Source organism: Streptopelia decaocto (genome assembly GCF_964273445.1).
Source record: "Streptopelia decaocto genome assembly, chromosome: 1".
In the NCBI taxonomy this organism is placed as follows: domain Eukaryota; kingdom Metazoa; phylum Chordata; class Aves; order Columbiformes; family Columbidae; genus Streptopelia; species Streptopelia decaocto.
Genome location: NC_138663.1, coordinates 76,588,558 through 76,610,809, shown reverse-complemented (window position 1 = coordinate 76,610,809; position 22,252 = coordinate 76,588,558). Strand labels below are relative to the sequence as shown.

Genomic DNA, 22,252 nt, shown 5'->3' with positions numbered 1-22,252 from the left:
AAATGTTAGACAATGAAGCCTCCAGAACAGCAACCCACATTTGGACTCAACTTTTTTTTCTCATTTTCATTATGCAATATATGCTCTCACAATTAATACATTATTCTATGCTAGACATTCCTGAACACTGCCACAACAGGACAATATTAAAATGTCTTGTTTTAATGTAGAAATTGAATAAAAGGTGGACCTGATAAGTAAGTAGATGTTAGAACTTCAAACATTTTAGGAAATACTGGGAAATGTATTTTGGGATATAGGCAAGTCTGGTGTTTAGAAGCAGCTAATACGCAAGACAACTAACAGAGAGTTCTTTTTTTTTGTTGTAAAATTCTAACCGCAACTCAAGACAGTTAACTGTTCAACCTCTAGGCTAATCTAGAATAACTGTATTTTAAATTCGAGTTTCTCAGAAATTATCTTCGTTTTCAGTTCTCTGCCATCTGGATATATATTTTTAAAAAAATAAAAATAAAAATAAATTTAAAAATGAGGCCATTAAAATACAAAATCTACTGTCATATAACAGAGTAACCAAAATAGAACACTGTATTTTGTCCTGTAATTCATAGCATTCATAGATTCCTCACTGATGATACACATAGATATTTTATAATTGGATCTGTGCATGAGGCCACATTGTTTTCAAGAGACTTGAACAGCATAATTCCTGTTGGATTTGATGATGTTTGCTAATGACCCCCTCACTTCTTTCCTCACCAGCAAAAAGAAAGTCTCTTGGATGGGTTTTTAGTTTTTATTACCATTTTGTTTGATTTTGTGTTTGTTTGCTTTCTGCATTGACCAGGGATGGTTTAATCAAATGTGTAGGATCAGCGCTATCACTACAAAATGGCATTTAAAATAAAGATGGAAAATCTGCTTGTTTCAATTACTTACAGTCACTTTTCAGTCAACTTGTTTTCACATGCTTATGACTTAACGTAGAAATGACAAAGCTGAGATGCACCGTTCGCCAAGGAATACATTTGAACGTGTTCTTTTCTGGGGGAGGGGTGGATAATTTCATTCTCGCTGTATTAATAATAATCCATGGGCATACATTTATGCAAGCCAGTTTCCCATGGTCTTCTGTCTGTTGTGCTCCCTGCCCATCATGTTCTGTGCGCAGCCTGCAGCCCAAAGCCAAGGCACTGGCTCTGCGCCTGGGCACCCCCTGCCAAGCAAAACTCACAGCGGCTGCACTTGCCGCCTTCTCTTTGGCTGCTCTGCAGAAACACGACTCAACCTCCTTGCAAAAGGGACACAAGCTCAGTGTCCTGGAGAAGCCTGTTCCTCTTTCAAATTTGATTCAGCCTGACCAGCTGGCTCAGAAAAGACACAGATTAAAAACAAAAAAAAAAAAAAAAAAGAAACAACTTTTTCCTTTTAAAAAACACATTTGCATGCAATTATGGTGTCACAGCACCTTTGTTATGACAGAACCTCTTAAAAATAATGTTTTGTAGACATTAAGTCCAGAAGTAATTGAAGCTTACTTTAATTTCAGTATGAAGTGCTTTGTAATTTTACTCATTTAATTTCCAAAATAACAGAATTGTGTTGGCACACTATATAAATGAACACTGCAAGGGCCAAAATGCTGTATGTGAACTAGAGCGTATTTCTGTCTACCTACCTTTTTTTTCTTTTTTGGACCCTAGAAGATCAGGGCGGGGAAAAAGAAGAAAGTGAGCATCAGAGAACAAGGTATTGAGCATTAAGGAATAATTAGAAAATATAACTACTTGACAAAATTAGATGAGATTAACTGTTGAAAAAATAATGACATCACTTCAATACTGGAGAAAATTAGCCACTAACACATGACTCCAGACCATCATAATCTAACAGGTTAGACTACATTTATGGTTATAGAAGTGGATCTACTTATTCCCACTAATAAAAACTTAATGTATAATAAATATATAATTTAGTCCAATATACAATTAACTCAAAAAACATTTTCTGAACTGATCAACTGATGCTGTGTGCTACTCCCGTTAACACTAAATTACATCACGCGATGACCTAGGACGGCACAGAAACACCACCAGAGTCTTGTCTTATTCATGGGGAGGCTGCACACAAAGTGAAAAAGTGTAATTAGGGCAATTCTCCAAACAACTACAGGAAATAAAAACTGGTTCTAGGAAGCCAAACACCTATCAGTGAATCGGTTATTTGATTTACCAAACCATTTCCTTTTCTGATGAGAACAGCCCTGCAGGGCGGGGAGGGAGGGAGGAGCAGACGGGCTGCGCCAGGGAACGCGGAGCCCTTTGTTACCGTGGGGCGATTCTGACAGCAGAGTTTTAGTTCCCTCGGAGCAGCTACAGCAACAAACTGCAGCACGAGAAATGAGACTGGGGGATTTCAGAAAAGCCAACGTGCCCTTCAGCCACGAAGATGATGAAGGGAGTGGAGCACCTCCCTTATGAGGAAAGGCTGAGGGAGCTGGGTCTCTTTAGCCTGGAGAAGACTGAGGGGTGACCTCATTAATGTTTATAAATATATAAAGGGTGAGTGTCACGAGGATGGAGCCAGGCTCTTCTCGGTGACAACCAATGATAGGACAAGGGGTAATGGGTTCAAACTGGAACACAGAAGGTTCCATTTAAATATGAGAATAAACTTTTTCTCAGTGAGGGTGCCAGAGCACTGGAACAGGCTGCCCAGGGAGGTTGTGGAGTCTCCTACTCTGGAGACATTCAAAACCCGCCTGGACACCTTCCTATGTAACCTCATCTGGGTGTTCCTGCTCCGGCAGGGGGATTGGACTAGGTGATCTTTCGAGGTCCCTTCCAATCCCTGACATTCTGTGATTTTTCGAAGCCTTAAATCCCCTTTTCCAAACACCAGTCCTTCAGCAGCCTGCGGGGAACACTTCAGCCCAGCCCTTACCACTGCCCCACCGAACCAGCGCCTCAAGGCGCCCGTTACCGCCACTCTTGCCGTCCCTTCTTCCCCGCAGCAGCTCAAAGCCCCGCAGCTACAGCGGCGCCAGGAACCCGCCCGGGCACAGCCCGGCGCTACCGCCCGCCCGCAGCTGCTGAGGGCGCAGGGGCAGCCCCGCGGCCTGGCCCCAGCAGGCCGCACCCGGAGCCCCGGCCCGCCGTGGTGCGGGCCCCGGGAACAAAGCACCGTACGGAGGAGAGACCCCGACCCAACCCGGCCGCCCCGGGCCCGCTCTCACCATGGCGCCGCCGCGTTGCCTAGGCGACCAGCCCCTCCTCCCACGTGCACGCCGCTGGCGAATGACGTGCGTCCGTCCTTCCCCCGCCCCCGGCCGGGCGAGAGGAGGGCGGTGTCTCCTGTTACGGCTTTGCCGTAAAGCGGCGCCGGCGCGTAGTTGGTGAGATATTGACCTTCTCCCTCTGCCCCCGCCGGGGAGGGTCGGGCCGGGGGTTTGGGGGTCGTGTGCGGGTGAGCCCCATGGGGACAGGGCAGGGCGGCAGGCACCGGTCCCCGCAGGCAGAGCAGGGGGAGGCGGCAGCCCGGGGGGACGGGCCGCGGCCCCGCCGGGCCTGTAGGAGGGCGGCCCGGCCCCCGCTGGTGCCGTCTGGGGCGGGCGGGCTGCAGCCCGGTGGCTTTTGTTTACAAAAATAAAAGTGGGTTGAAGTCGGTATTAACGCGTGATATATTTTTCACATTACGTTTTGCCAGTACTGGCAAATACTGCCAGCACTGGACTCAATTCGTAATGCACTTAACTTAAAAACCCGAACAAAATTTATGAACGCAAAAATTGCAGGAATACCTACAGTCTTGTTTTTTGGGGGCTTGGTTTATTTTTTGTTGATTTTTCTTTGTTTTGGGGGGTTTTGTTTGTTTCGTAGTTGGTTTATATATATACATATATATATATATATATATACCTTGTTTCCCCAAAAATAAGACTTATGCTGAAAATAAGCCCTAGCATGATTTTTCAGGATTTTTGAGGATGCTTGAAATATTATCCCTACTCCAAAAATGAGCCCTATATACAGTACATTAAAAAAGTCAATTTAAATGGTGTACAGGCAGGTATTAAGAGTAAGCATGTTTGGAGCAAAATTGTATAAGACCCTGTCTTATTTCTGGAGAAACAGGGTGTGTTACCACTGTAGATATATATGTACACACATATGTATATAGATATAAGTGTTTGTGTAGCAGAGCACAGTGAGAAGCTGCCGGGCCAGCAGCTGAGATGAAAGCAGCTGATGAACAGCACAGAGATAAACGGGTGTTATGGTAGTTCAGGGGTTTTGGAGGTTTCTTGTGTTGAGGACAGATGGAAGGGTAGACAAGAAACTAGACGATCAAAAATGAAAGAAGCCAAAAGTAGACAAGAAACTAGACGATCAAAAATGAAAGAAGCCAAAAGCAGACAAGACACTGGGTAGAATGATAAAGTAACAGAGTTAGAGGGAACAGGGCTCGGTAGGATAAAGGAGTCTGGTTAGAAACTGTGCGGTTCCTGTGGAGGATGAGGCTGGGGTTTACTGACTCCCATGGAAGGCTAACGTCAAACTGATTATTCTTCAGGTTAAAAAAAAAAATAGCAGGCAAGAATAAAAGAGTTCACTGCAATGTGAGAATGGCCAGTTCTTTAAGACGGGAAGTGTTGAATCTATACAAAAATGTAAGTGTCTGAAATGCCACGAGCACTTTCCTCAACCAGACAAAACCCTTTTACTGTACGCTGGATCTATTAAAACAAAACAAAACTCTTTTTTTTTTTCCTTCAAGCTGCTGTACCTTGGAAGGGAATATCCCAAAGGAGCAGACTACTTTAGAAGCCGTTTGAAAGCAGCTTTTCTAAAAAACAAAGATGTGAAAGATCCCGAAAAAATTAAGCAACTAATTGCACGAGGAGAATTTGTTATAAAAGAGTTGGAAGCTCTGTACTTTCTCAGAAAATACAGAGCTATGAAACAGCGCTACTACAGTGACGACAATCAATAACTGGTATTAATGACCTGGCATGTAATGATATAAATCCATAAAAACAAACAATAAAAGAGCTGCAACCTGAGAAGAAATGAAATGTAAATCCTTCCAACCCATCTAAAGTATAAATTAAGACTTTGCGTCCCCTTATGTAGTCACTTGAAGGATTTCTATTATATGGGTATTGGGTTTTTCCTCAACTACTTTTGACCTCCTTGAACTAAAACTCATGTATGAAAACGATTTTGCAGGAAGTAGTGGCAACATGACTTGTTTCCCCAAAAATAAGACTTAGGCTGAAACTCCGGACTCCATTCTGTTTCACTTCGATATCGATGTTGAACAGCTGTGCTTTTGTTAGCTGTGTTTGAGTACTGATTCAAGGTGCTACACTTCTCCTGTAACTTAAAAGATTCCTCTGATTTTGAAAGTCTTCCACATTTAATGATTCATTTCCACTGTAAATGAGCACCTTCCAAAAAGTAAAGTAAATTATTAAAGACTTTAACTACATCTGCTTACTGTGCAAGAACCACGTTGGCAGGCTAGCAGGGCTGCTGTCTTACTGTTAGAAAGAAGACTACAGGGTCAGGAAAGGGTGAATATGAACAATATTGGTTTAAGCACCAAAGACAATTCCTGCTGCTGCTGATTTCTGATGTTGTGTAATCACCGTAGCAGGAAAACAGAACTTGATCCTTTTCTCCTGGAAGAAAAGTTTTACTGTGGCTGTTTGCTCCATGGCAAAGTCTGTGGACAAGACAAACTTGTGCCAGAACTGATACTCTGCACATACTATGGTTTGGGGATTTTTTTTTTCCCCCCACATAACTGATACTGGAGATAGGACAGGAATAATCTTTGAAATATGTAGAGGTACTCACTGCAGAAGAACTGTTGGCAATAGCAACAGTCTTTACACATGTAAATTCCAGAACAGAATAAAAAAAAGTGATCGCAAATTAGACAGTGTGCTACCTTGTGGTGAATTGTATGTGCTTCGGTTTCTAGCACATTTATGTGAAAAATGGTCTTTCCACTTCAGCTTAACTCCTCTACAATATGTTGCAGTAAAACCTATTCTGAACTAATACTTCTATATACAAAATTTAACCTACCCTCCTCAGTAACTAATGAAAGATTATCCAGACATGGTAACAAAGGGCCAAAGCGTAAGTTTATAGAACAGTGGCAGTTTCATGTTTCCCCCCGCATTGGATGCCATCATTACTAAAAAATGCCTTTCGTATTTTCTGTAAGTCTATGGAAGGCATTTAATAGAAGAAAACAAACGTGCACCTGGGAATTATGAGGGGATAGCAATTCGGAGTCTTTTAAACTTGTGGACTAATTCACATCAAGTCTGCTGTGAGACTAATGAGAACAAGGTCTCTTGGGCACAACTGGAGATGGTGCAGCCAAGCAGTGAGCACCAGTGAGTGAGGCTCTGCCCGGCACAGAACACTAAACCAGCACGGACCAGAGGGGATGGATCAGGACAATAAAGTGTTTTGTCAAAGCGCGGCAGCCCCTCTCTCCCAGGAAGGGAACACCAGTGGGCAAAGACAACTGCTTTGTGACAGGCAACGAGAAGTACAAGAAATAAGTGGAGAATAACTGCCAAACTCGTGCAGTTCACAGGATATTCCATTGCAGAGATGAGACACTGAAATTCTTGGAGACAAAGCAAACTGGGAGAGAAACTCACAATAGCTATTTTTTATTACATTACAATAAATAGGAGCAGTACAGTTTGACAAAAAAAATTTCAAATTCCAGATCACCTCACAGCACATACTCCTAAAAACATTAAAAACTTTAAAACAAACAGTGGTCTTTTTTTTTTTTTTTCTTTTTTTAACTTAATGTCTGGTATGACCAACATTCCTAGGTCACGCAACCAAATGATGGAAAAAAACTGGATCACACTGCATATATGTTCCACATCAAATAAAGCACACTGTACAAAATGTGCATGTTTCAGTTTACACTATACAAAAATAGTTAAAATACATTCCAGGTAAACATATTACATTAAGAAGTCATTCTAGTAAGAAGTTGGCACTCAAGAGGAAAAAGCAGAAGTATTTTCAACATGAAAACACAAGACAGTGGAATAAAGAAATGTTAGGAAAGATTTACCATCTATGTAGCTTTATGTAAACTTCAGACAAAATGATTTCTTTACAGTTTGACGGTCTTTGAATGTAATAATTGTATTGCTTCATAGTACAGACAAGAGCAGAAGACTGTGTCAGTATTTACCCATTACAGAGATCCTGCTACTGTAACAAAATCTATACAGTGAAACTTTATGTTAGCAAAAATTCCAGGGCAGTGAGACTTGTCAAAAGAGTTAAAGTTCAGTTTTGCGAAAACCAATTATAAAGTTGTTTACCAGAGTTACATAAAGCTACTGTAAGAAGGTGTTACTCCCTGACACATGGCAATTTAATGTATTAATGTGGTAAGTGATTCACATGTTCATTTAGTAGTTGCTATCAGAACAGACAGCATCCAGGGATGTTCTTTGAAAGCATTTCAAATAGGGAAAGACAGAATAATTACAAGATCAACTTGTGCAAGCTGCAATCCAACATGCTTCACCAAATCTCAACAAATATTAAGACAAAACGGCACAACAGTGGCAAGGATGTGTATTTAAAAATTAAAAAAAAGGTAAATAAGGGCTAATCTAAATAAACTTTATACTCAATTAGATTGGTAGCTACAGATCACATTGACCAAAAAAACAACCCAAATTTATATATAGCTTTATATTGGAGCTATAGAAATCCACATTTCATGATTAAAACATTTCAGCTAAAATTTCTCCTAACACTTTTTAGTTAAATTAACATCAGAATTTTAGACCAGCCCTAATTTTACATGCAGTGTGACTCAGTTACCAAAAATCTTCAGGTAATCTTAGGATTACTTCCATTTGCTCAAGGTATACTCGGCCACTTTTGCTACATTCTTCATATATAATCAAGACTGTCTACAATGTGCAAATAACTCTCTCCAAAATGTTTTAACCTTGGAAGCTATAAAATGTTTTGCAACATTAAGAAATCTGTTCTTATTCCTTATTGGTCCTTACGAGATAATGTTAGGTTCCCCTATTACTGTTTTTCAGAATATTTCATCATCTAAAGTATATTTCACATCGAAGCTGAAAGGAGGGCAGGGCATTATTTCTCGCAGCCACCTTGAAATTAAAGACCACCCAGCAATGCAGACAGTATTGGGCCCTTGCCAGCTTTGCACCTCTCCACCTATGAGAGTCACTGTGGGGTTTTTGTAAAAGCAAAATAATGCTTTTCTCATGCAGCTGCTCCTTTGACATCATATAAATGGTCCAGGTTGGTTATGGAAAATTTCTACATCCTCGTTTAGGTATACCTTAGGTTAGAGCAAAGCTGCTAATCCCTGTCCCAAACTTTCCAGTGTCCTGAACTATCCTACTTCAATGTCTAGTGTTTTATTTTTTCAGGTACACCAGAGTCACATTTTCAAGTTTTACTCTGCAGCCAAGTTCGGTACTATGAAGAAGTGTACCTTCAGGGACCCAGGCCCTAACGAAAATCAAACAACGCAACATTTACAGTAAGACAACAGGAACTGGCAACACTGGAATTACTGGCTCTTACTTTAGTGCAGAACAGCTAGACTACTGCAGTACCAAAAATGAAAGCTTCTGCAAAAATTCTGCATTAATACCAATCAGAAAAGGAGCGGGGGAGGAAAAAAAAAATAATCGCAAGAGAACTTAATCACAAAGAAAGACAACATTAAAATCTTGGTCTAGTTTCATGACAGTCTAGACACTAGATTGCCACTCACCAACCATTTAGTTTGTGCAACAAAACTAGCACTTCACGAACATCACACAAAAAACACTGACTCTGGAAACCATGTTCTATGCTGATGGTTTGTGCAAATTCCACACTACTTTTGTGGCACAGTCGATTTCCAAATTATTTGCATGAAGCAGCTAAATTCAACTCATTCATTCACTCATTTGATGTCCCTAGAATTTAAAATTCCTCCCCTATTTTGCACAAAACGGGCATCTAGAAATATTTAATGCCACTCTTGGGGAAAAGAGAAGGGTTTTACTTCACTATGTAGTTTAGGATTCATTCCAATTTAATTCTTATGGCAAATTCTGGATCCATGTATGAATTAACCTAAGAACTTGAATCAACTTATCTGTTAAGGCTTTCTAGCATTTCCTAGAGACACTGAGGGCAAAATCCTGTACCTACCGAACAAAGCTACTGAAAGATTTGCCACTGGGGGTCAGGAGAGCTAGGATTTCACCTTGGTCTTCAGATACAAAAAGTTAGTGAAAGTCTTAAAGCAACGCATTAACAATAGCAAATTAACCTAATTAGAGCTCTTACTTTTCCCATTGCCAGATGTGCATTATTGTCTTTTTTAAATTTTTCTTTTTTTTTTTAATTTTTATAGAAAAAATAGAATATTTAAAGAGTGACCGTGACAAATTGCGTCGAAAAATTTTTTTGTGAAAGCTTAATCTTTACATTCATTAAAGTTGATCTGAAATGCTACAAGACTAGATGCCTAGAAGCAAAATCAACAGGAAGACTATAAAGGCTTCTGGTCTCTCTGTATTGCAGTCAGTCTAAAAAGGAAAGAAAGGCTGAAATGAAAGTCTCTTTTGCTAACTAGTCCTTTTTCCCAACCAGATTTAAAAACTGAAAGACTGAAGGGCATGTTAGAATCTATAGAGCATCATTTCATCGTTTGCATTGCACACAGAACAGAAGTTCATAATCAGTAAGAAAAACAGGAAGTTAGCAACTGTGCATGCACCAAAGAGTCCTAAGACAGCTCTCAGGTTTTTCTGTGTGTGTTGGGTTTTTTAAATTTTTTTTCTTTTTTCTTTTTTTTTCTCTCACAGGCATTGCTAGTTCAAGAACCAACAGTCAAAGAATACTGGCACTTTAAGAGGAATGAAGTTTCCACTGTCATTTAAAACAAGCATTCAGGTAAAGCTAACAGGATCATGAAGCAGAAAGTAAAGTAATGCTAAAACAAATGCTAATAATTTAGTGTAATGTACAAAAATTACTTAAGTACTTCTTAAGAATAAGGATAGATTGTATTTACATAATTATACACTTTGTCTTTGTCTTCTTTTTCTTCTTTTTACCATCTTTGCTCATCTTCTCTTTGTGTTTTCTGATTTCTCGAACTAATGTATAGAAGGCATCATCAACACCCTGAAAAGAGACATACATGCACACATTTAGATCACGCTAAAAGACTTACACGCTAGCTTAGGTACAGCCGGTTTTCATCTGCCCTTGTTCTCAGCTGCTCCCCAACCTGGGTTTCCAGCAGCCTGCAAGTGACGACTCAGGGGTTCACCACAGACACCCCACAGATCCAATTCCATCACTAATGTACTAAGGAAAGTAATGTAGTGTGCTGCCCTCTTCTCCAACAGGGCACATTGTCCCATCTCGAGCTGGAACAGGTACCACACACTTAGATTCTAAATATGTATAAAGTTCTGAAGCATTAATTTTGTTTATGCCTTAATCTATATGCAGCTTTAAAAAGTAAATTCAAATATTTGTAGCAAAAATTTTATACCAAAGAGATAGTTATGATTATTCTACATCTTCAGGTCATTTCTCAGGCACACTGATGCAGTAATCACACCACAGTTTTATAAATATTTACATATGCAAATCAATCAAATCAATCCCATATTCCAATGATAAATTATTATTTGATAAAGACACGTGGAACACATTATCTCTGATGCTGTATCATGACCAGTAATTTACAATCCCCACAGCTCCAACAGGAACAGACACAAAAGCTAATGTTTCTTCACATGGAGTAGTTTTTAATTTTGGGAGGGTAATTATAGCTGACAAAAATTAACTCTGGTAAAGAGAATAGCATATCTAAAAGCCTGATACGAAGACTATCAAGTACAAAGTTATACAGTATGCTTTGTAACAACCTGTTTATGTGAAACAGTTTATTCTATTGCCTGGCTTTCAGGTGTCTCCAAATTCTAATCAAGTACCCATGTTCTCAGTCAGCCTTTACATTTAATAGTTTGAGTACTGGCAGTTATAAAATCATTAAGATGAAAAATGATCTTGATTCTTCACTGCCTTACTCTGTATATATTATCTTTTTTAGATAGATCACAAATACTTGTATAATATTAACGTATCACAGCAGCCAACTGCACCACTATAGAACTAGGTCTAGAAATTTAGCCCTGTGACTAGCAGGTAGCTTCCTACCTCTTGGCAGCTCCTGAGCTTGCCTTCAAGCTGCCAATAAAAATTAACCATCTGTTTACTCCTGGATGCCTATTTCAGTAAAACAATTGAACCTGAACTCTGAAAAACGCACGAGAACAAAAAGCCAAAAATCATCTAATTCATTACTCTTTCAGTCAAACACCAAATGGTGATGAAACTTAATACGGCAAGCCCAAGCAATACCGAGGTGTTAAACAGTTTCACTTCTATGCTCCCAGTATAACCTAAATTTATTTAAAACCTTCACATTCAAGTTAATAAAACGTTTACAAATAACTGATTTTCGATGAAAGCCTGCCTCCCAATACTAACAGCACACTTTTGCAAGGTCTTGTAATACACAAAATACACTTGCAAATAACTTATTAACATTCTAAAATATTATTGATCAACAAAATGGATGTAGCAGGCCTAAGGGAAGAGTAGCCTTGGTTCTGGAAAAGGTCATGTCCCCAATGAATCTTCTGAGAATTAGAAATGCTTGGTATTATTTTATAGGAAGCTAATGTATTTTCATTGTAACTTCAGTATTAATGTACAAAGTGAACATTTAGCAACATTCATATAGGGTAACAACCTAGAAGCAGTGATGTGTCAAAGTGTATCTACTGCAGTTCTCACTTCAGACACCCAGCTGGGAGGAAGGGATGAAGAATCAATCACAAGAGAGAGAAGAATGGTTTCATTCTTAGAACACAGGAATGGTACAAGAAAAACCTCTGCACGATATTCTTCTACAAGCAACCCTCCCTCATTAAACTGCTTTTAAAGTAAATACAGAGAAAATACCTTGTATAAAGTAATATCCAAAGACTATTATGGGCCTTTAAACACATGACTTCACAATAAAAGTTGATATCTTTATTCTACCTAGGAAGTTGATGATCTTTTAAATATAGTGCATGTTGCAAAATACTACGGAATTGACTTAGCTTTTGTCCTTGAATTTACACCTTTGTAGATCAAGCCTTCAAAATTACTATTTATGTAATAGTTTAGTCATGCCACAATTCCTCTTGACTTCAGGTATTGAATGCAATATAACATACAAAACTACAGTTACAATATTTGTGAATTAGAACTACAGAACTTAAGATAAACTGAGGTCTTCTGCTTTTCAGTGGATTAAATTTTAAATGCAAGTAGCAGATACTCTGTTTACAGGAAAGTCCCTAAAGTCATCAGTGCTGTAAGATCAAAGGCGATCAACCTTTCTCGTTACTTCTCTCAGTGAGAAGGGCCTGCACACAGCTGACCTTCCTCCAACAACAGAGTTATTGTGTGCGGGCTTTTTGGAAAGCGTCAGATGTACTGAATGAGTGCTTTAAACCCAGTCTCAGGATTCAAAACTCCAGATTTCACTGTGCATGCTCAGAGCTACACCACACTGCCTCAAGAAAGGTGCACTGACAGAGCTTGCTCCTGGCACCTGATTTTCTAAAGGGCAACTATGAAAGGCAAAGGGAACGGAAAAGTCAGAATTGTTCCCCCAGAGGGAGCCTGCTCCTCACTGTAACTTTTATTTGGAGCACCACCCACAACCATACACAAGTCTGGCAACATGTTTACAAGCATGCACAAGACTGGGCAACTAACCTGCGTATCAATAAGAAGCCTTAAATTAATCAGAAACTGGGAATTCCTTAATTCCCCAGCCCCCAAAATAGACCCTTAAACAAGTTTTAAACTGTAGAAAAAAGTCTTTTTATATTTTTTAAAATACATAATACATATATACATACACACGTATCAGTTATGAGGAAGAGAAACTATTTGTACACCTATGTACTACTATGGAAAAATCATTAAATTAGTTTTAATCAGGAATCTAGAATTCCTAAAATTCAAATCTAGACCTTTTGTAATTCAAACATTTTACTATTAACCCCACTCAATCTGAACTGCATTATCTAGATGTCTAATTTATGCCCCAGATAAACTTTTTGTTATAGTATGTTTTTTATGTAAAAACTTTAATGCTTTCCAGAAAGAGATCTTTTGAAGATTTCACACTGAGTTTTACAAATTCCTTCTTGCTAGTTGGAAACCACAGACAAAGCATAAGATGTTATGTACTTTATGCCTTACTGCGTAACAGCCAAAGGAATGAAGCTCTTGGAAAGCATCAGCAGTTAATGGTGATCTGGGTAGTCAAAGTTGCCAGTTACCTTGTAGATGATTAATGTAACTAAGAAGGCATTCCGCGAGCAGCAAGAAGATACACTGAATATTCCAAGAGGTAGCAAAACACACTGAACTATCACATTTGATTATCTACAGACAAAACCCAGAAAATAAATACTGCCTATCAGTGTAAACTGTGTTACCATAAATATTCTTGAAGTCTCAAATCCCAGCTGAAAGACTCACATCATTCGGTGCTGCTCTCCCTAGCTGTCTACTATGCATCAGACTGAAATAATATGTATCTTCTTGCTCAATGGAAAGCAATAAAAGCAAGACTGCTTTAAATGCCAGATTTCTTATTCTACTAGAATCACAATAATTTTGGAATACTCTTTCTCCAGCTTAGCCTCCTAAATAAAAGGTTTTGAAATTACTATCAATACTATGTAGAATTTCCTGAAGTATAAAGACGAATGTTTCCTTCCCCGAGCAGATATTCTTGAAGTTCTGGAGGTTTCTATCCAAGACTGTTTGCTAAATACAAACCACACAAAAGACAGAAAGAAAGTAGGAAGCTAGTAGAAAGGAAGCATATGTTTGGTGAGCTATAGAAAGAACCTTAAAATCTGAAAAGATGCTTCCACTGAAAAAATAATGAAAACCACAATTCCCATCACCATGTTCTCCTTCTCCCAAGGAAGTCCATGGAAAGGAAAAGGAGACAGAATTCAGGATCTTTGAAGTCCCAGTATACAAAAAGAACTACTTTGAGCTATGGCAGCAAGAAACAGCAATGTTGGTTTTCAGAGGCTAAAGGAAGGAGGCTTAAGCAATTTCGCTGTCATCAAAAGTACTCTTGCTGAGCTGCTGTTTGTTAGTTTTGATAACTAGGAAAGAAGAAAACAAGGTGTCTTGATGGTATCAATTTTATTAAGATATTTGGATGCAAGACTGGGGAGCTTCATAACTGATGCTTTCAGTTTCCTGCAAAGAAACCTTTGATACCAATTGTATTTTTTTTAAGCAAACATCTGAAGAATTATCTCAGAGCACTCATTCATTGCTTTAAAGCTGAGAATATAGTAAGCCTAAGCAGGTCTAGTTAAAACTGATATGAAAGAAATTTCCTCCTCCCTCCCCCTGGAAAAAGGAATAAAACTCCCTTATTGAAGGGAATATTCCTCCAGTTGTGACAGTCTCTTTAGGATTCAAGTCAAATTCCACTACCTCTCCGTAAGATGTTCTCAAGCGTGAAAAAAGCTCTTTGAAAAGCAAACAGTTTTTCTTTTACACAAATGGGAAATTCCAGGTCATCCTCCTGTTGAGCAAGTATTTAAGGAGTAACAGCCCACTCTCTGCAATGGTGCAGTAAGTGGTAAAGAATTAATGGAAAAACACTATATGCAAGGAGCTATTCTGATAGCTCGTTCAAAAAGCTAGTTTAGACTAGCACTTCTTCCGTATCACAGGTGCTTCTTCCCTTTCCTCTTGCCTTTTTTTCCTTAAAGTGGAGTATGTGGATAAAAAATTACTTTATGAGAATCTGGGTATTGGGTTTTTGGTGGTTTTTTTTTTTTTTTGGTCGTGGTTTTTGGGTTTTATCCACCATCCTCCTCCAGTTTTACTTCACTGTTGCTTCCCCACCCCTGACCCTTGTCAAGGCTCTCAAAAAAGTGAAACACTTCTATTTTGTCCAAATCTGGATCGCTCACTAGTGTGTTTCTAGAAAGAATTTTTTAAGCTGAGGGAGAACAAGAAGAAAATGGCACGGCATAAGGACGGGCCTGCAAATTAAGAAATTCTGTGCGTCAGCCACTAGCCAGCTATTGTTTTGCCCGATTAGGAACCTCCCGTTTCTGCATCTGAGAAGGACTCTAAGTATTATGATCCTCTCTCCTCAGTTCATCAGCTTGAAGATCCAATCAATATTCACTTCAACAGTATCTGCAATATATCTGTAATAAAACTTTTTCCTCTTGACTTCTTCGCACACAAAACCAGGTCTCCGTTTCACAGATGGAGAACTTGATATGCAGTGAAGACTCATTGTTAATCTATTTATCAAAAACCCCGAAACAAAGCAAATCCATAGTACTTGAGTGTTTGCTAGGAATATTATTCAGAACTACTATACTGAAATCTGATTGGTTTTCCATATTAAATTATGTCATCAATTAACCATAAAATGTCTGATTTGCAAGACACTGTTAATCATTTTCATTTGGCAAGTGATTTGTAAAACTTACCCTGTTATATTACAAAACTTACCCTGTTACATTACAAGGCATTTTTTTATTTTCACGCACCCTGGAGTCTTTTCTTCTTTGCTGATTTTTTTCTCTCTGTACTGTCGAATCTCTCGCACCAATGTATAAAAAGCATCCTCCACTCTCTGCATTGTAAAACACAACTCCTTAAGAAACTGCTTTATTAATAATTGTGACATATTGGGACACCCATGGCAGGGGGAAAAGAAAACCAACCAAACAAAAAAACCCCACAACAAAACCACTGAAATTATGAGCTTTACTTGAGAGAAGTATATGGATCTCTGTTTATATATTTAAAATGCTGGGCTTGCACATTTGCTGCTTGATAAATATTTTTTAATACAAACAAGAGATGCTCAATTTATTGATTAACAATTATTGTGGATATCTATACTTCAAGCTCTCCTTTTTTATTATGCAAGATAACACTTGGACAAAAAAGAATAAGGATGGTTTTCTTCCGTTGCATACTGTGTTGAAAATAATACCAGTTGCGTTATTGAAACTTTTCATACATTTTTGTGGGCATGGATGTATTTAGCAGGCACAAAACCTTATTAGATTCTTAACTGAGGGGTACTTATAGACACATACAGTTAACCACCTATTTTTACTTCTTAACCAAAGTTAGAAACTGTTTGGGCAGAAAAAGAAAAGTAAGCTCATTTATGTTATTTATGTGGAACACACTAACAAAGTATAGATGAAGTCTAAACTGGTAATTTCCTAAGGGGTTAGAAAGCAAAAAAATCTCCTAAAAATACTAAATTTGGGGCAATATTTTAAAGCTACTCACTTTACAGAGCAAGCTACTAGATTTAGTAAAAGGAATATTTCAGTCACAGCAAAGTACTTCTACGAAGCACCCTCACTGTATTTATTATATTTCAGAGTAACTTTCAAAAGTGCAAATACAAGATAAGGAGGTGCAGCACCAGCTTTAAGTTGTATCTGTTATTTTAAACTGATTATAGTTGTGTATAAACTTAAAAATGTAGATAAATCTGCGAGGATGTTCTTGTTATAACAAGATGCAAAATGTTTTGCTGCAGCTTTTAGAAGGGAGAGTATGTATCTCCTTTGCCTTACTGTCAATCTCATCACTTGTCTACTTGGTCAGATCAACAGGGTTAATTTAATAAAAATTCATTATTTGAAAATAAAACCAGAACAGACTGACAATCATGGAAAAGAGAACAACCATTTAAGCCCCAAAATTTTATTACTACCTAAACGCACAATCTGGACTTTTACTTGGCAGGTTTTCCATAAATTGTCTCTCCAATCCATCTTCATATTATGCACCTAATAATAAAATACCTAACATTTACTGCCACAGTTACTGGGTCATTTTGCAAGAACTGTTCCATAGGTTATCACATTTAAGACTCATTCTTAAAACACTGCTGCTTATCTGAGGGTTCCTCTGAACTACAGCCACTTGCATTTAAAGAGTAAATGAACTTTATTTCTTTTTGGATTGTATTTCTCTGGTACATACAATATGTCCTGTTAGCATACAGTGAAGTATTGGCGAGGTGTCAAGTCTTACTCTCCAGGTCAGAGTTTGCAAAATGTAAAGGAAGCCATTAGAACCCAGCAAAACCCAAGTAAAGCTCATATTTTCATGTTTTCCTGGAAGGAATAGAAGTTTATTCCTGAAGAGGAAGCAGTAAACATTGATCAGCTGATATGTGCCAAAGCACAGGCTGTACAGGAATCAACATTTTTGCAAATCTACTGTTTTGCAGTAGAAATACAGAATTTGATTATGGAGCTTTCACATGAATAATTAGATAACAAATTCTTCAGTCAACATTTATTGCCAACTTTCCCATCACCAACAGGAGCTGTAATTTGCTTTAGCAATGCAGAGAGAGGGAGAGACACAGACAGAGTGAAAAAAGAAATTACTACTACTGCCATCACCAAGAACAGTCTAATGAATCCTGTTGAAAGAAATTATTCTGAAAGAAAATATGTACAGAGACATTTGCTAATTTCATTAGCACAAGGTGACATTTTAAAGAGCCAGGTGCCAGCCTTATCAGCTTACAAAGTCTTTTTAATACCAATTTCTTTTAAGATTCTTCAGTATTTTTCCTTAAATGAACACAGACCATATATCTAAAATACGATTAACCAGGTTTTTTAGCTGTCAGAACAGAAAGCAAAAGTATGCTTTGGCAGATATTAAAATCTTTGAAGTCTAAACTGCTATTTAGTCCAAAGAACCCATGACTCTGAGGCAATGTTTTCAAGATGCTTTTGACTCCTCGGAGACAGACAAACATTCAATTTAAAATACGAATATGTGAAAAGAAGAACTATTTCAAATACAGACCAAAGTACAAATTGAAATTTTCACAGGTTCTGCATCAACAGCACTTAAAGGAAACTAATGACAATTAGCCTTGACCTCTCAAAAATGTCCTGCGTCCACCTTTATACATTTTATCAGAGTTGATCTCCTAAAACCAACTGTTAGACAAATAAAGTCAAAACTATTCATGAGGACACCAGCAAAAAGAATGCTACTCACTTGCATAAATGCACTTTCAACATAAAACTTTGTAGCAGTAAGGTCAGTTGAGTCAATACTGGAAAACACACAAACCTGCAAAATATCTACTAGTTCGTGTAACATTTAATGTAGAGGTTAAGGCTAACTTTTTGCTGTCTCTCAAACAGACATAATACTTCAAAAGACTGCTTGGAAACAGTTACTCAGCCACATGCAGAACCTCCACTAGTTTAGAGACAGAAAGGCTGTTAAGCTCATCACGTTAAATGGTTAATGGTTAAATACTACACACACATCAGTAAATGCCGCACAAAATCACAACTAAAGCCACAAAGTTAATCACTCCAAAGTTATGAAGTGCCAGAATTACAGCTCTCTGTCCCACCTGAATTTCACCCATTATGCACATCCTTTTTTTTATTTCTGCACCTATTTATCTTAATATTAGGTAGATAACAAACCTGTTCCTCAGCATCCTGGCATCATTCAGCACACAAGCTGGATGCTAAAATACGTTTCAAAATTATCAAACTTTTTTTTTTCCTCTTGGAACCTTATTCTTGGGAAGGGCTAAACTTTTTTGGCAAAGTTTTACCTTACAACAAACAAGTGACATGAAAAACTCAGCCCACATTGTAAAGTCTGAAAAGTTACAAGTGCTTGAAAAACAAGTTTTAAAATTAAACGTGTACACGTGAACTACATTTAAAATGGTGTGGAGTGAAACATATACAATAATGTTAAATAGTTATGACAAAGCCCTAAAACAATGGCAGGTTGATTAAAACAAATTGTCTAAATTATCAGTTATTCATTAATTTTAATTGAGATGAAGGAATTAAGTTCTGTAAATACTGTATAAACTACTTCATTGGACCAGGCACCGGTTCTCAACTTATTTTCTTCACAAGTTCAGGACCTAAATCTGTTGTACATCAGACAGCTAAAATAACTATAGCACCTTTTTAACAGCATCCTTGTGATTTAGGTCCCCATCTTCATGAAACACTTCAGAAGTATGTTTAAGTACATATTCTCAAAGATAAGACCTGACGCTTTGGTGAATCCTCTACTATTCTTACAATAATGCTCATACAGCAGCTTTTCCGTTGAATTCAACACTAGCAGGACTGTTGAAATGCTCCAAGGAAAACAAAATCCTACAGTAAAACCACATTTGGGGTACAGCCTGACAACTTTTCCTTGTGTAACTCACAGGCAAATGGAATCTCAGTAAAGAACACAGGATGCAGCCTTGGTGGGGATAAGTCAAGTTTGCTTCTCATCAATACTATTGATAATACTGGGTGCTATACACTCATGTGGATAGGGAAAATTTGAATTTAAAGCTTATGTCAAACAGAGAAAAGCAGAAACGGCTACCAAAATAAAGCTAAGAAATGTACACCCTTCTGCATAAGGATTGTGAAAGGATGAGTAAAAGTGATGCAACCTGCCTTACGAAACTACCAGTATTTACACATGTTTACATTTAAAAATAGGATTATTTTCATAAATTATATTATATTCATTTCAGTCAGCAGTCTAATTAAAAAAAAAAACCAAAAACCTGTAGCCATATACCCAAGTTGTAGGGCCCACTAACCTAATGTTTCATGATGAACTCAAGGATTTGTTTGAAAATCCACACCCAAATTTGGCTTAAAACACAACCTTTTTTGAAGTTACAGTTTACATCTTTATTGCCAGTCAGAACCAAATAAACCCAAATGTACTAACTTTTAGAACCACTTACTTCTGCACTTCATTTCAGCATTTCTCTCTTTCCTCTTTTTGACCTTTTCTATTAATTTTAGAAAAATCTCAAAAATGGAATAATTTGGACCTGAGGTATCATTTTGCATGAGCACACAATGCCATCATTTAAAAATAGTGCCTTGGCAATCAAAACAGACTGCATGGCCAAGCCCCTTCCACTGCCATCTCCCCTGCTGCCTTTCCCAGGGATCCTTCTGACGCTCTGAGCTCCAGCAGAAGCGGGACATGGGGAAGGAAGCAGGACGATGGGGAGGGCCCCTTCCACTGGGCCTTAGTGCTGACATTTCCGTGTGGTGGTGGGGCACATGCAGGAAAGGAAAGGAAGGTTCTTGCGTCTAAATATTCATGTCAGACTTCCTACAGACTCCAGAAGTTACCAGAGCACCAGCTACATCTGTTGATACTTGGGCATGTAACCAAGGAGGACCAGATTTTTATATTATTTCTTTTTAGCCGAGGAATGAATTCTGCCCAATAAAAGTACAGTCGATGGGCCACATGCAGCTTGCAAAATGGTTTGGATCCCCCAATTCAAAAAGTTACTTTGAAAGAATGTGTGTGTATATATATATATGTGTGTATTTTCTATATATGAAAGTGACTGAAAAATCGTAATACATTAATGTATAAGTATACATATATATACATACACAAATGTTTAGATGATCTTGCTGTAATCAAAGATCAGGTTCTTCCTCCAGTTCCCTTTCGTCTTCTCAAAAATATTTTATTAACACAGCAACTTATGAAGCAGTTTCATAACACAACACATTAGGAACAGCACTGTGAAAGAACCACCAACGGCACCTAGAGGTTCCAACTTTTAGAAGCCAGTATTTTCAGAAGAGTATATTGGGTATCTGTATTTTAAAATCCACGAGACACCTTTAGGGACTCCTTATCTGTAGAGGGTGTAAAGCTCAGCTTTGAAAAACAACAGCCAACAGTCAGATCCCTTCTGTAACATTTCAGTTGGCACCTTCAGAAATAAAAGTCACAGATAAAAGCAGTCAAATTATAGAACAACAGTTCATATATGACTGATCTATTGTTCTCTGAAACAAGTATAAACCTCTGGCAGACTTCTTAAAAGTCTGAAAGATAAAAAAGCAGATACTACTTTGTGTAAACAAGGATTATAAAACTGAACAGGAGTAGTGATTTTTGTGCATGTATTGGCTAGGCATGGTGGGGCTGCTTGTAGGAGTAAACTGCAGGTGGGAATGGAGAAGAAATCTTTGAAAATACATCATTGTATCCACATACTTTTAATAAAAGTGGCTATGCAAAATATTTCCTCAAAGCCTGATGCTCTGTAAAACCAGCTAAACAAAGTAAAATGTAGATGTTATTGCAGAACAACTATTATTCTAAACCTCAAATGTATTTTCAGAGTTCTTCCTTTTTTATCCTAACATCTCAATGACAGCCACTGATACAGGACCTTCCAAACAGGAACACTTAATTTTCCAGTTTATTTGTGTGCCACATTCTTCAGAACACTCTTGTTGCCTAATTTATTCTCAGCCATTAAAGTTGTGCAGTTCTGGTTTTTTAATCCTACCTAACAGAGACTTTGTCTATTGCCAGAAGTTAACAGTCCTTTGATTCCTGTGTAAAGTTTCACTAATTAGTCCAGGTTTCAACTTGTCAGAAACGTAGGTGGGTGTAACAAATTTGCACTTATAAAATATTTATTTCTTCTATCCAAAAATAACTTATGTACTGTCTATGAGGAAATTCTGCCAAGTGATGCAGCTGTATCTATTTAGCAGTTACATTGAGCAGTTACTCGAATTGCAGTACTCTGCTCTTATTTGCCCCCTTTTGCTACACCTCACTCCCAATTCATAAGTTGCATGTGATTATGCAGAGAGTATGAGTTACCTGGCCACTCAGGCCTGATCTAATTTGTACTGATAGTAAGCATTTACGCTTAAAAGAAAGATCACAAATCAGCATTTTTCAAAAGGAATGTTTTCTTCAAGTACAGACGCAGTTTCGTCTGTATCTGCATAGCTTATCTTCTGAATAGGCAGTTGTAGGACTACGTGCACCTTTATCCTTGGAAACCCTGAGAGAAGCACTAAAAGGACACCAGTGGCTGCCTCTTTCACCTGTACCAGTGGGGTACAATAAAATAACAGTGAGCTCTAAAGTCTTAGAGGAGTATCAGTTTACACAAGGAATTAATCCAGTAATTTCAAAAAAAGAGTTATGGTCAATTGCTTAGCTACAGAAAGGTCTATCAAGCATGTCCCACTAATGCTGAATCAATGCTTCAAAGAAAATTG

General features: G+C 38.1%; 2 protein-coding genes across 4 annotated transcripts in view; one reads left to right on the top strand and one right to left on the bottom strand.

Moving 5' to 3' along the window:
* LOC309435740 (GTPase KRas) overlaps positions 1 to 22,252 on the bottom strand; it is a 53,494-nt gene that overhangs the window by 20,841 nt on the left and 10,401 nt on the right. The window contains exons 1-2 of one of the 3 annotated variants that reach the window (XM_082044404.1): positions 3,197 to 3,267; positions 1,640 to 1,660 (exon numbers count right to left, since the gene is read on the bottom strand). The exons of 1 other annotated variant lie outside the window; for it this stretch is intronic. In XM_082044404.1, coding sequence (XP_081900530.1) covers positions 1,640 to 1,660; positions 3,197 to 3,199 — 24 coding nt within the window. In that variant the 5' untranslated portion in view covers positions 3,200 to 3,267. Of the gene's footprint in view, positions 1 to 1,639; positions 1,661 to 3,196; positions 3,268 to 10,061; positions 10,191 to 15,653; positions 15,778 to 22,252 lie in introns of those variants that run through there. One more of the 3 variants, XM_082044406.1, reaches the window with a different exon arrangement.
* ETFRF1 (electron transfer flavoprotein regulatory factor 1) lies at positions 3,308 to 5,035 on the top strand. The gene is made up of 3 exons (XM_082044451.1): positions 3,308 to 3,355; positions 4,534 to 4,630; positions 4,738 to 5,035. The coding sequence occupies exons 2-3, from the start codon at positions 4,586 to 4,588 to the stop codon at positions 4,951 to 4,953; spliced, it is 261 nt and encodes an 86-aa protein (XP_081900577.1). The 5' UTR covers positions 3,308 to 3,355; positions 4,534 to 4,585; the 3' UTR covers positions 4,954 to 5,035.